Below are 13,174 nucleotides of genomic sequence, written 5' to 3' on the forward strand. Positions count from 1 at the left end.
AAAAAAAAATATATATAGAATCTTTTGAATTGTTCCTCTAGTGAGTGTGTGTATGTGTGTGTGGGTGTGTGTGTGTGGGTGCGTGTGTGCGTGCGCATGCGTGCGTGTGTGTGTGCATGTGTGTGTGCGTGTGTGTGTGTGTGTGTGTGTGTTTGTGTGTGTGTGACATTAGGGCTTATTGTCCTCCTTCATTGCAGTGGGGCTCGTAAAAATGACTCTTGGTGGGGGAGATTTATGAGAGAGTGAGGGAGGAAGGATGAGAAACGGAGAGTGGGAGGGAAAGAGGGAAGTCGAGTTAATGAGTTGAGAGGACAAGACACTGAAAGAGAGTGGGAGGTGGTGATGAGGCGCTCAGGATGAGACAAGGTAGGACAGTTTGGCAGATAAGACCATGTTTCTTGCACAGCTGGGCGGACAGAATCCCAGCATTGACTGGATGTGTTTGGAATGCTATGGATTGTTAGCACAACAGAGACGGGTTTTCTCACCAGTGCAATACATGTTATGCACATATAACACACATATATAGCACTGTTAATATCAGTTTGCATCTGTGTGTCTTTAAACTCGGGTCTTTTTCCTGTTATTTATCAGCTACAGGTGAGTTAGAAAGCGAGTCAGAAAGTTATTACCAAGGTCAAGGCAAACTTTCCCAGTGCATGGCGCTGCAAAAAAAACCAACAAAAACAAAACCAATAAATGAAATAAACAAATACATTCTAGACAACAATGGTGTGTATTACAACATATTACAATTAAACAGTGTGTAATAATGGAAAAAATAAAGGTTTTTATAGGATGATGGAGAAAATATCAGAGGCCAGTGAGACATAGTGTGAAGTAAAATGACATTTAATGTAAATAATAAATATAACAAATAGTGTATATACACCAGATATGTCCAAAGTCAGGCCATTCGTGGCCCTAGGGACGATTTTATACGGCCCCGACAGTGTAATTACAAACTGTATAATTCAAAAATGTATCAAAATAAACCTTTTAAATGGCACACAAGTCAAATGGATAAATAAAACACAAAGCCACGCTTTGTGTCCCGTCCTTGAAGAAGTTACAAATAGAGGAGCTTTTATTTTTAACTTCTCAGCGAGATAACTCTTGTTAAGATGGTTCTGGACACCCCTGATGCGTACAAATGATAAACAACAAAAACAAGTTAAGACAACAGATAGCTTTACTACCCTCTATAATGTCGTAACATGTAAGTGTGATGGAGGGTCCTTGCTGGATGCATGACCTCAGTCATGCACGTGTGACTTAGCGCAGCCTCATATGTGCCGCTATACTCTCCTCCTCCTCCGCCTCCTCCTCCTCCTCCTCCTCCCTCCTTCCTTCTCCTCCTCCGTATTGTGTCTTTGGCTGATGCGTTTTCCGCTCTGCACTCTCCGTCCCTTTTCTTATCTCTTCCCCTTCTCCCTTACCCGGTTAGTCATAGTGTAAAGTGTGTGTGTGCTGGGAGCTCACTCTGTTGCGACTCCGGGCTGAAGATGGTAAGTAACGCAGTGTTTCGAGCGGATGTTTACAAGTGTGTCTCATTTCATCGTTAGCCACGAACGCCGAGCGGAGAGTTTGCTAACGTTTTATTTCAAAAAAGTTGTCGGTAGAAATGTAAGCGAAAAGGGATTGTGTACTGACTGGTTCAAAGGCTGCGAGAGGAAAGACGGAAGGATGAGTGAGGCGAGGACCGGACGTAAAGTCAGATCTGCGATCAGCCGTTCACCTTCGCCACGCTGCCTCTCGCCGCCGATGCTGATCCCCCACCCCTCGGCAGTTAAGCCTCGTCCCTGCAGTTATCGCCCCGCTCTCCTCCAGGCACCCTCGTGGCCAGCTTAGCCGCAGCGCCACTGTAAATGGAAATGAGGGTGATATATACACGGGGGAAGTGTGGCAGCGGCACCTTCAAATCCATGACGGCTTCAAACAGCTGACAAGGGGAAGCAGCAGGATATTGATGTCGCGGCGGAGGGACAAACGCTTATTTAGAAACGACTGAGCCCTTCGTTCATCCGGCGTTCGTGCTCGTTGATGCTGTTGAAGACTGTTCCAAGGTTTCAGTTAAAGTGAAGACCCAAAGTTATAATTTCACTTGTTTTCTACTCGCCCTCGACTGAGGGTTTGACTTCAGAGTAATAAAGCGGTCAAAACAGGAGTCCGTTCCAGTCGCTCCAACACGCCGTCACTTCCGGTTCTTATACTTCGCTTTGTGGAGAGAAATGGTCAATGCAGAGTGTCACGTGTTGTTTATTTGCCGCTTTAAGAAAAAAAAAATACAAGCTTTACGATCGATCGTGCGCACTTTCTTCCGGCAACACTACAGTTCAATAGCCCCGGGAGAAACGGTCTCGAGTTGTAGAAACATAGCGATATTTAAGGCAAATTTCCCGCCCCGGGAAACTTGCCTGTGTCTCGATCACCCCCAGAGCAAACTTCCTAACTTCTTGCAATCTGTCATTCAAATGTGCCCGGGTGGGGGCCTTCGTCATCCAGCCCCCCCCCCCCCCTCCTGGATGTGTCCCGCTTCGTTCCACGACCCAAGGTGTGAAAAGGCAGACAAACAGACGTTTTAAATAACCGGTGTCATGTCTCTAATTCTGTTCCAAGCTTGTCTTGAAACAGTGTAAATCACTCTGAGTGAAATGTTGATTTTGAATGTGTATTCAAACGTTTAAGCTCTTAGATGAAGCTAGTAATTTATTCTTTATATTTTGATTATCTTTTAGCGTTAATTTAAGTATGGCGTATACGTATAGTGTATAATGATTTTTAATCTAACAGTAATCTGTTCCTTTTTAGAGTTATAGGTTTAGGTTTAATGTAGCCACAGGCGCTCAGTTGTCTTCGTCCAGAATTACAAACTTAAAACCATCCAAATACCTCCATACCGCTCTTCTGTAACGTCCCGCTTGTATTGAAGCCTCGACATGAGAAACTATTCCAAAAAAGTCTATTTTTTAATGCTCGTTTGTAACAGATGCTAAAAGGCTAACATGCTACACAGACAGGAAACACTGTCGCGCAAGCTCCGATTCGCTACTGTCTACAAACAACTTATAATAAGAAGCGAAAGATCATACAATTGATTTAGAACAAGGTTTTTTGAATCCAGATACAATATTGCCGACCAAGAGTATCACTAAAGTACTTTTTTAGATTGTCGACTTATCTCATAATACAGGGTGACAAAGCTTAAAAGTATTAATATATAAATAAATATTTTTAACTTAATAGATGCTCTATTATTTCTGCAGACGACATCAACCATCGCTTTTTACAATAATTTTCGCCCTAAGCTTTTTTTGGCTGATTTAGAAGACGAGTTTTCCAATATGAATCACAAAGGTATGAGCTAAGTCTGTTTTTAGATTCACTTCTGGAAGATTCATTGTTCATTGCACTTGTTGTTTTGGAGCAATAAGAACTATTCAGGACTATCGCCAGGACCGCTGTACATGACGTGCATTTTTAAACAAAACCAAGCAATCGCTTCTGTCTACTTTGACGGTTAGGAATGTCTCTTCCTTTAAAGTTTAGATTTGAGTCTAGAAAAGTTTCTGACCAATCAAACTGGTATGGTCTCCTATTAGTCGGTCCTGGTTTGACCCGCCGCCTATTTTTTCAATACTTCAAGTAAGAGATGGAGGATCAGAATGTAGCTGTAAGCTAATGCTAGTAAACTACATTACAACACTCACCCCAATGAACTTCATTTTTTACTCACCCTCATGTCGACTAAGGGTTTTGGATTATTAAAAGCGACGTAAACCGAAGGTACTTCGGAAGTAACATCACATACTGTCTACATTCATTTTCATGATCCGTCATAGACCAGAGGTTCTCAACTGACTGGTCGAGATTTCTAGTGGAAAGAAAATATACTGTATTTTAGAGTAGGTCCTACAGTAGGTTTGCATGGGCAAGAAGCTTATTTAGGTTCGGTTAGGTTAGGTAGAACTTTATTGATCCCTCAGGAGGTCTCCTTCGGGAAATTGTTGTTTTTTTTCAAATTATCCACAGCAAATACAGCAATTTTTCATAAAAAAGAAATACAAATAATATAAGAACAAGAACAAAGAGAAATAAAGAGAAAGAACAAGATGATACAATTTAAGTCTAAAGATAAAGATAAAGAACATAGATCAAAGAAAAATAACAAAGACAAAGGATACAAAGACTAACATAGAATAGAACATCATTATACGTTTACCCCACTCCTGCCCCAGAAGATATTGTACAATTTAATAGCCCGAGGAATGTTTTGCACCTGGGAAGGAGCAAAATATAGCATTATATTGCATTATAGCATTATTTGCTTTCATTTTAAGCAGAATGCACTTTTTTCATGCAGTTAAACAGTCATTATAATTTGATCATAAAGATGATAAACTTACCAACGTATTGAATATTTAGTACCGTACCTAAAATCCTCCAAAAATCAACAGCACGCCTTATACTCCGGTGCACCTTATTTTTTAATTCTGGTTGTTCTTACTGACCTAGAACTGATTTCTTTGTTGAACACGGCACTGTCGAGATGTTTTAGTACATCTTTGGTTAGCATAGAAGTCGCACCGTGAGGCTCCGTAGTATTATTACTCCTGGACGGCAGCTATCATTCACTCAGTAAAAAAAAGATATGGTACTTTTCGCTGCAAACCAGAACCATAGAACCTTGTTTACCGGAAAAAAAAAATGATTTGATTGTACCCAACTCGGTTTAGAAACCCAGTTAACTCTTCCCTAAATCCTTACCTTCTGATATGTTGCTTATAATAAAACTTTGAACATGATTTCATAGTCATAGACTTTTTTCTCAGTTATGGTCTATCAGTTATATCTCTTCCTGTCTGTTAAATCTAATAAAAACTGAGGTGGTACATTCTTTAGAAGCAACGCTCTGGTGTCACTCATGTAAGAATTATGTCTCTTAATCTGGATAATGCGAAAAATATAAACAATGCCTTGACATAAAGAGAAAAAAGAGGTAGATTATGGTTTATTACACTAAGGCAGCAGGAACACAATAAGGCCTATGTAATAATAAATCCACGTGCCCGGGTTGAACCTTGAGATCTAGAGTGATGTGCTCTTCAAGTTGAGCTATCCAGGCTAGTGAGGGATACATTGAAGATGGATACCTGAATTTACCGTAAATACAATGGTCTGTAATGAAGGACGCACTCGCTTCACAAACTAAAAACCCTGGAAATTTCAAGGATTTTATGAATTAAATAACAAAATTAAAAGGATTACGTCAATTCAATTTAGAAAAAGAGGAAAAATAAGGCACACTACCATGTTTGTGAGGCCAGTTGCCATCGTGGTACCGAGTGTTTGTACGCATCCCTGAAGGCAAATGGGTTTTGTTGTACTCTGGACAAAAAACAAATGATGTACAGTCAAAGTGACCAGATGGAAGTAGCTCTCGCCAGAGGGAAAAGCACTCTTTAGTCTTGGATTATTTCACACACAGCGCCGCTCTCCCGCCTCTTTATTTGGCTCCGCTCACCGAAAGACCGTCTGGGTCAAGTCGCTTTTGGGTCCACGTCACAATCGCTCTATTGTGCTTGTGCACGTGGGCGGGTGTACGTGCCCGTCTAAATAAAGTTTAAAGTAAATTTAGTAAGTTTGAACACAGATGTCGGATATTCTCCCGTCATCGCTAACGCGCATGTGGTGGCGTGAAGATGGTTGTTTTATTAACACTCGCCCACTGACGCTCGCGTTTTCGCCGGCGGGAGGATGGATATAGAACGCAAAGACTTCGAGTACAGAGAGCAGGAGCATCGGGGGGGAAACAGAGCGGATGCAGGAGGACAGACAGGAAATGAAAGAGTGCTGGAGGATGAGCGCGTCTGACCGGCTGCACCGAGCGTGCTCATTGACCATGTGGCTTCGCTGATGTGAAGCGAAGGAGACTAGTGAGCAGCCGGGTTTGTCAAATTAGCTATGTTAGCTTTTTCCCTCTGTTGCCACGGCGACTCACGGGGCCGCTCATTAACGTCTTATGCGTGCAGATGTGGAGACGGTCGTGGAAGGAAGGGGTGAATAACCATCGCCGGACCGTCGAGGACGCAACATGTCATCTTACGAAAACTAGCTACGAATCCGGAGAACAATTCCTGAACATTCAAAATGCTGTTGTTTTTTTTATCTGACTTTAATCCTTTAGCCAAGTCTTGACCCTAAACATTTTTTCATTTTTGATTCTTCCTTTGAGTAGTTTCGGCCTTTGAGTGGATATAATACGGCCCACATTCTCCCTGATAAACTGTTATATTCAACCAGAGAATGTTAAATACACAAAATTAAAAAAAAATAGTCAAAAATAATTTTAAGAGTCAATTCAAAACACTAGTGTCAAAGATAACTCAATATCTTAATATTTAAAATGTTTTTTTACCTCTCTGTCTGTGACACTTACTATTTTGAACTTCGGGATATGATTACTTTAAAACTTTGAAAACGAGTTACTTAGCTTGTTTCTCTTCATATTTATAATAATATAATATGATATAATAATATATTTAATTAGAATAAGTGTTTTTACAAAACTGCATTGTCTGTGAGTCTGCAATATTATTATTTTTTTAATTATTGTGAAAGTCTTGACTTTGTCTCGCTTCAATTCAATTCAATTTTATTTAAAGTGTCTTATCAAAACAAGGTTATCTCAAGACACTTTACAGTTGAAGTAGGACTGTAGTGGAGAAAGTAAAAACAGATCCAGCAACTCAATAATGAGTAAAGCACAGTGCGGATTTGGCGAGGAAAAACGGAAAGAAGGCAGAAACCTCGAGCAGGACTAGACCCATTGTTGACGGCCTCCTGCTGTGACCGGTTGGGAGGAAGGACGGGGGGGGGGGGGTACACAGATGGACGTAGAGAAAAGCGAGGAAGGATACAGTGAGAGAAAAGAGGAGAGTATAGAAAAGTCCATGAAGGTGCTGGAGAGAACTCTGGATCATTGACGTGACTTCTCCATTGAAATCTTGTCTGAGCCTGTATGTCTTCATATGTCTCTAGTTATTCAGACTAAAATGTTGGACACCCTGAAAACGTCTTTCGATTTGGACCCGTTTACTATTGGTTCGTCTTGGTCTTGAACACAGTTATTAAGTGTAGCAATCTTTATTCCATCTGTTGTTTTAAACACCTGTTTACAGAACCTAAAAGTAACATTTCTACACCCTGCACTCTTGAGTTTATGTAGTTATTAAACTGAAAAACAGACGTGTATAAACACCAACGTTTTAATTTTGAGTTCTCAGCCTTCACATTTTGGTTGTCAAGGAATACTGGTAGCTTAATTCCCACTAACTCTCACTCTCGTGAGTGAAAAAAAAGGCTGCACTTACGATCCACTCGCCAAAAGCCTTGTAGAATTAACGTTTTCCCTCCGTCTTGACCCTACAATTATCGACCCTTCAAATCTTCATCTCTACTGAAAAACAAACGCTTGGACTAGTAAGTGTTTGATTCGTCTAATACTTGAGCCTGTGTGTTTATATTTTCTGATGTTGTTGAGACTTTATAGATAAAGATTTTTTTTTATTTTATTTCCAGTGTCTCTTGAATTTGCTTCTCCTAAAAGTGTCCCAGTTGCTGCACCTTTTCTTGAGACTTGAGACTCAGTTGTGGTCCCAAAAGAATGTGAATTTAAAAGCTCCTTAACAGGAAGTACCAGTCTTTTCGATATATTGTTTTATCAAAACTCAATATGTCTAAATAACTGTGTTCGTTCTCCTTCACCAAACACTTCTATCAAACTCATCAGTTTCACTATTATCTTAGTCAATGATTGTCGACGTTGTCAAGTTAAGATTCTAAACTGAGGTCTTTAACACACTCTGAGAATGTGACTCTGAATAGAACAGCAGGATATTTTGGGTGATAATTCATTCGGGGTGATGTTACATTTTTCTTCACCGAGAGCATCAGAACTTGTGACTCGACCCGCTGACGAGTGCGTCGCGTGGACAGAATCGCGTCATGTTGTCAGACACGATCCTCGTCGTCCCTCCCTCTCCTGTCCCGTCCGGCTCCCCGTCCTGTCTGTCTTGGCTGCTTCCGTCTGAGACGCTCACCCAGAGAGATCGGTGACGCTCCTGCTCAAAAATAAAAAGGGGGCGCCGTCGAGTCCGTTGGCTGCCGGTCTCTGTGTCCCACCAGCTTCTGGCTCTGTTAACCCTCTTCTCCTCTCTCTCTCTCTGGTGACACCAGGCGCGGCTCCCCTCCTGTTCATCCACCTTAAGCATTGCTGAGGTACTCCTGCATGTGTTCTACAGCATCCTCGTCACCATGACGACACCTCACCCATCCCACCCCCCCAGCATAGCCTCCCGCCTGGCATGACCCCCCCGACCCCCCAAACCCATGAATGTGTCTTTGCCTGTCTCTCTGTGTCCTTTAATGAACCTTTCGTGTGATGATTGTCTTCCACTCACACTTTTCCTCATGACATCATCAGCCCTTGGTTTCTTTTACTCTGACCTCTGACCTTTAGTGGAAACTATGCCTGACTTGTGTGTTCCTAAAGTGTGTCTGCTGCTGCTGCTGCTGCTGCTTCTGCTCTGGTTGCATTTTAACAAACATCCGTTCGGATGAATCAGTTTTGCTGTTGAATGTTAAATATTCATGAATATATATAAAGTTAAATTAATACTATTTAATTTGTGGTGAAAATATATTTATGTATATAGTCATTCTTAATTGATTTTCTTTTTGTTATTGAGCTAAATAGTCAAAGTTTCCTATCGTACGAATTAAACTTCTTTTTTTTTACATTAATCACACATATTGACCTTTAAAGTATATATTTTATTGAATATTGTTTTGTGACCCTGGTCTGGAAAAGCGCTATATAAATAAAAATGACTTAATTACTTATTAAGTGCCATGCAACAATTCAACCTTTATATATTTCCTTTGCTTTTCATTTTCATTTTATTATTTTATTTCATTCATTTTAATTTTTCTTTTATAGTATTTTATTTCAACTAAATTCTTACCATTAAAATCTTCTTTTGCTATAGACGACCTCCTACTAACAATAAAAACATCAAGTAAAAGAGTGTAAAAAAACTTATACTGTGAATAAAAATGCAATCGTTACAATTTCTGTGTTAAAGTTTGCTGTAGAAGAAATACAAAATAAAATGTATTAAAACCCCATATTGTAGTTAGTATTCAAATGAATAATCTTGGACTTATTATATCTAGCGACTTTTTTTTTTTTTAATCAAATGCAATTTAAATACTAAAAATAATATTGAAAATTAAGAAGAAACTTCATTTTTCCGGCTCTTATTGTATTAATTTTACCTGAGATATTGTTTTTTTAAATTAATGATTTAATAAACGTCATTCTATTGTCATTAATTATATTTTTAAACACGTTTATGAATTATTTTTATTTAACTTTTAATTCTGCAAACTCATACATTTCAACCATGATATTAGAATGATTCAGTAAAACTGTGGAATCTCGATGTCTAAATATAATAATGCAGATCACGTAACAGAAGTTGTTCACGGAGGAGACAGAGAGTCGACATCTTTGTCGTTCAGATGATCCAGTTGTGTGTAGCGGCTCCTCCCGGCGCGAGCTCTGAGCTCGACTAACCATGTCTGGACGTGCACGCCTGTTGCCTGCTGTTCCTGCGTGTGTGCTGCATGAGTTGAGTGACTGTCCTGTGGCTCCCCTCAGGCCTCAAGGAGAGAATTCAGGGCTCACCTGGATGAGGTCATCACGCTCAAGTCAAGGTACTCTACCTTGGACCAGGTAAACCCGCTCAAACTTCTACCAAATCTACTCGCATGCAGGTCATCGGCATTTTCCACAACGCACCTGAACACCACACACTCACGTCATCAGCAGATACACTTTTTCTCCCCTTAGATCCAGTTTTCTTCTCATGCTGAATAATCTGTACTAATCTAGCTATAAACTATGAACTAATCATCTAGAAAAGTATTTAAAAATAACCTTATTATTATAATCTTATGTAATTAGATGCTTTGTTTTTTTAGCATTTGAAAACAAAGTTGATAGCAGTGAGCTAAATGGGACAGATGGTGGCGCTCCCGAACTCATTTAAACAAACACAGGGCAGTTAGTGCTCATTCTGCGGCACGAAGAGTGACTCACCCTCAAGTGATTCCTGGATCCAGATGGTCATCCGGAGAATGAAATCCTTCACTATAAGATGTAGTGATGGTTACATTGAAAAAGATTTTCTTAGTTTTTGTCACGTCGCTAACAGACAGACAGATGTCAAAGTAAATGATTTACATTAGATAATTGTGTCTATGAGACGATTAGAAAATAATTTAAATAATATAATTTAATAATAATTTGAATTAAAATAGTTGTTTTCACTACTTGTATTGAAGTTAATCAGTGCCATCAAAACACCATTTACAATTGTACAAATGTTGTAGTTTTTAATATTAGATTAATATTAATATTATTATAATTAAAATTACATACAAATTAGAATTATGAATAGTAATTATTATTATTTTTATATATTATTGAATTCAGTCATTTCAATGATTAAAGGTTGAGTTGATTTCATTGAATAGTCGATTTATTCTTCATGTGAAAAATCGAAAAAAATAAAATAATTTAAATGATGATATTTTCATTTTTTTACACATAGAATTTTCCTTTTTTATTCCAAAAATTCTAAAATATGTTTCCTAAAAATAACCTTTAATTCTTAGCCTTTTAAATTCAATAAATAACTGTTACATTTCAATTTATAAGGCTTCGATTTAAATACTATTGAATTTATTTGATTTGTTTTTTTTAACTTTTGGAATGAGGAAACCAAACTCTATGTGTAAAAAAAAAAATGTTAATAATAATTCAATAAATTAATTCAACGCTTTAAAATTCAACATTTGAAAAGTTCAATCCAACAATACTCTGATGGCACTGATGTTCTTCTGTAGTCTCGTAGCATTACGTTCTTAGGCTGGAGTAAAAGCAGCTGCAGACACTGGTTGTTTGCAACTCTTGCCCTCTTCGTCCTTCGCTTCGTTCCTCTCTGTGTTTAAAGCTCAAACTCCTCGCCGTCGCCTCCTCCTCCTCCTCCTCCTCCTCCTCCTCCTCCTCCTCCCGGCGATACATCTTCCACCCTTTTTGCATAATTTCCCTGACAGCTTCTCCTTTGTTTTGTGCTGAGCTCAGCGCTCCCGCGGTTCCATCCCATCATTTCCTCCGGCATCTGGTTATTGGCGCCATTGATTTCTCTCCACCCGAGAGACTCCCCCCCCTCCCTGCCCCCCTCGACCACGTGTCTCGTTGACCCCCATGATGCCGTGCGTGTACGCGCCGCCGCCGCCATTGATCCCACTGGCGTAGACGACCTATTAGGTTTTAAATCATTCCTTCTATCCACCACTTCAACACTCAACATGTTTGTGTGAATATTTTCTCTTCTCCATGAAATATTCCTCATTTTCTCCACGTGTTTGCATGAACTCCATCACCTGCTCCCTCACCAGTGCAGAGTAGACTTAGAAGGTGTGTGTGCTTGTTCGCTTCCTCATGGCCACCATGCTCTCCTCACGCGCTGACCATCGACCTTCACGCGGTCATCACTTTGACTCTTGACCTGATGGTTCCAGCTGGTTTTGTGATGCGTTGGTTGTCGTCATCTCCTCCACTCTGTCGTACGTTGACGGTGTTTTTTTTTTTTTTAATGAATGAACTTCAGGACTTGTGGCCTTTAAATACCTCAAAACTTCAATTGTGGTGTTTTTTTTTATTTATGCTGATGACTTGTGACTGTTGTCGTCTGAAGTTGACATATGTGCTTTTATATGTCTTTCGCTAGTTTTCGATTTGTGTCTCTCGCTTAAGCTGCATCTAGCTTCCCAACCCCCGCTCTGTAATAATATTTTCTACCGTATCTTTAAAAAATTAAAACGGTCCCTAAAATGGTTTATATTTTTTTATGTTAATTTGAATCCAACATGTGTAAAACTTTTTGTTTTCTCTTCATTTTGGGTTCATTCTTCAATGTTTTAACATTGAACTGTGTTGAAACTGAGTTTTAATTAAAGACCAAATCCATAGGATTTAAAATAATGCTTTTGGTTCCCCCTAGTGTCAGAATAGATTAACTTTAATGTTGTTTTCCTCAGTTTCAACCATTATTAATGTTAATAATATGTTTGCTTCTTTATTATTTCAAATATATTTATGTAATTCTCCATTCTATATTTCGTCAAAAGATCTTTTTTAATATTTATTAAAAAAAAGTTTCCAATCTGGAAAGAAATGTGCATCATTTTTATTTAACTTTATTTAAAAAATATTTAAGTTCTTTTTGAGAAAATAAATAATTAAAATAAAGTTGTTTTTGTTATTTTGGAGGATTCTATATAATAATCCCAAATATTACATGTCAATATTTAAAAAAAATATATGACACATTTAATTGTAAACTTTTGAATTAAAAAAATATCAGAACAAGTTATTTTTAGGTTTTGTCTCTTTCTTTACGGGACAGTAATTACAGTAATTTTTCGACGGATAACTGTTGACCTTGCAAATCCTGAATGTACCTCATATATATTTGTTTGAAAAAAAATATTTAACTAGACTGACTAATGACTTTCAAAGTATAATAACACGTAAATAAAAATACATAAATAACTTGTTTGCACTGGTTTAATGTCGACCTTCATTTAGAAACAGTAAAAAAATAAATCATGTAGTTTGTGTTTCACTCATTTTCAATAGTTAATATATTTATTTTTGGAGTAAACTTGACTTAAAACAATGTCTTGACATGTCACAAGCTAATTTTGCTTTGGAGAGAATCTTATTTTCATGAAAAAACACTTCTTTTAGACAGTAATAATCAATTTGTAGCACACAGTATGCTATAATAGTACATGATGTGCTTTATATCTCAAGTTATTACGACCAAATAAATGTACAGTTGCAGCTGTAAGTTCGAATCCAGAGATTTAATTCCCCAAAAACACAAATAAATGTGTCCTAAATCTCCTTGGATCCCGCCGTGCTGACCCTCCCGCTGACCTTTCCCGCTGCTCCCTCGCTAGGGTGGTCTGTGTGTCCGTCCATCCGTCTGTCTGTCCTGTCTGTCTGTGCTGTTTGCCGGGACAGATGCACTGATGC

At 38.7% G+C, this 13,174-nt stretch overlaps 1 protein-coding gene across 8 annotated transcripts in view; it reads left to right on the forward strand.

Annotated features, from left to right (window-relative positions):
* gphnb (gephyrin b) overlaps nucleotides 1-13,174 on the forward strand; it is an 85,040-nt gene that overhangs the window by 56,325 nt on the left and 15,541 nt on the right. For 3 of the 8 annotated variants that reach the window (XM_087805073.1, XM_087805074.1, XM_087805077.1), the window contains exons 9-10: nucleotides 8,239-8,280; nucleotides 9,725-9,799. The exons of 3 other annotated variants lie outside the window; for them this stretch is intronic. In XM_087805073.1, coding sequence (XP_087661199.1) covers nucleotides 8,239-8,280; nucleotides 9,725-9,799 — 117 coding nt within the window. The remainder of the gene's footprint in view (nucleotides 1-8,238; nucleotides 8,281-9,724; nucleotides 9,800-13,174) is intronic. 2 more of the 8 variants (XM_087805075.1, XM_087805078.1) reach the window with 1 other exon arrangement.

This window comes from Callionymus lyra, chromosome 13 (assembly GCF_982586985.1).
Source record: "Callionymus lyra chromosome 13, fCalLyr1.hap1.1, whole genome shotgun sequence".
Classification (NCBI taxonomy): Eukaryota; Metazoa; Chordata; class Actinopteri; order Syngnathiformes; family Callionymidae; genus Callionymus; species Callionymus lyra.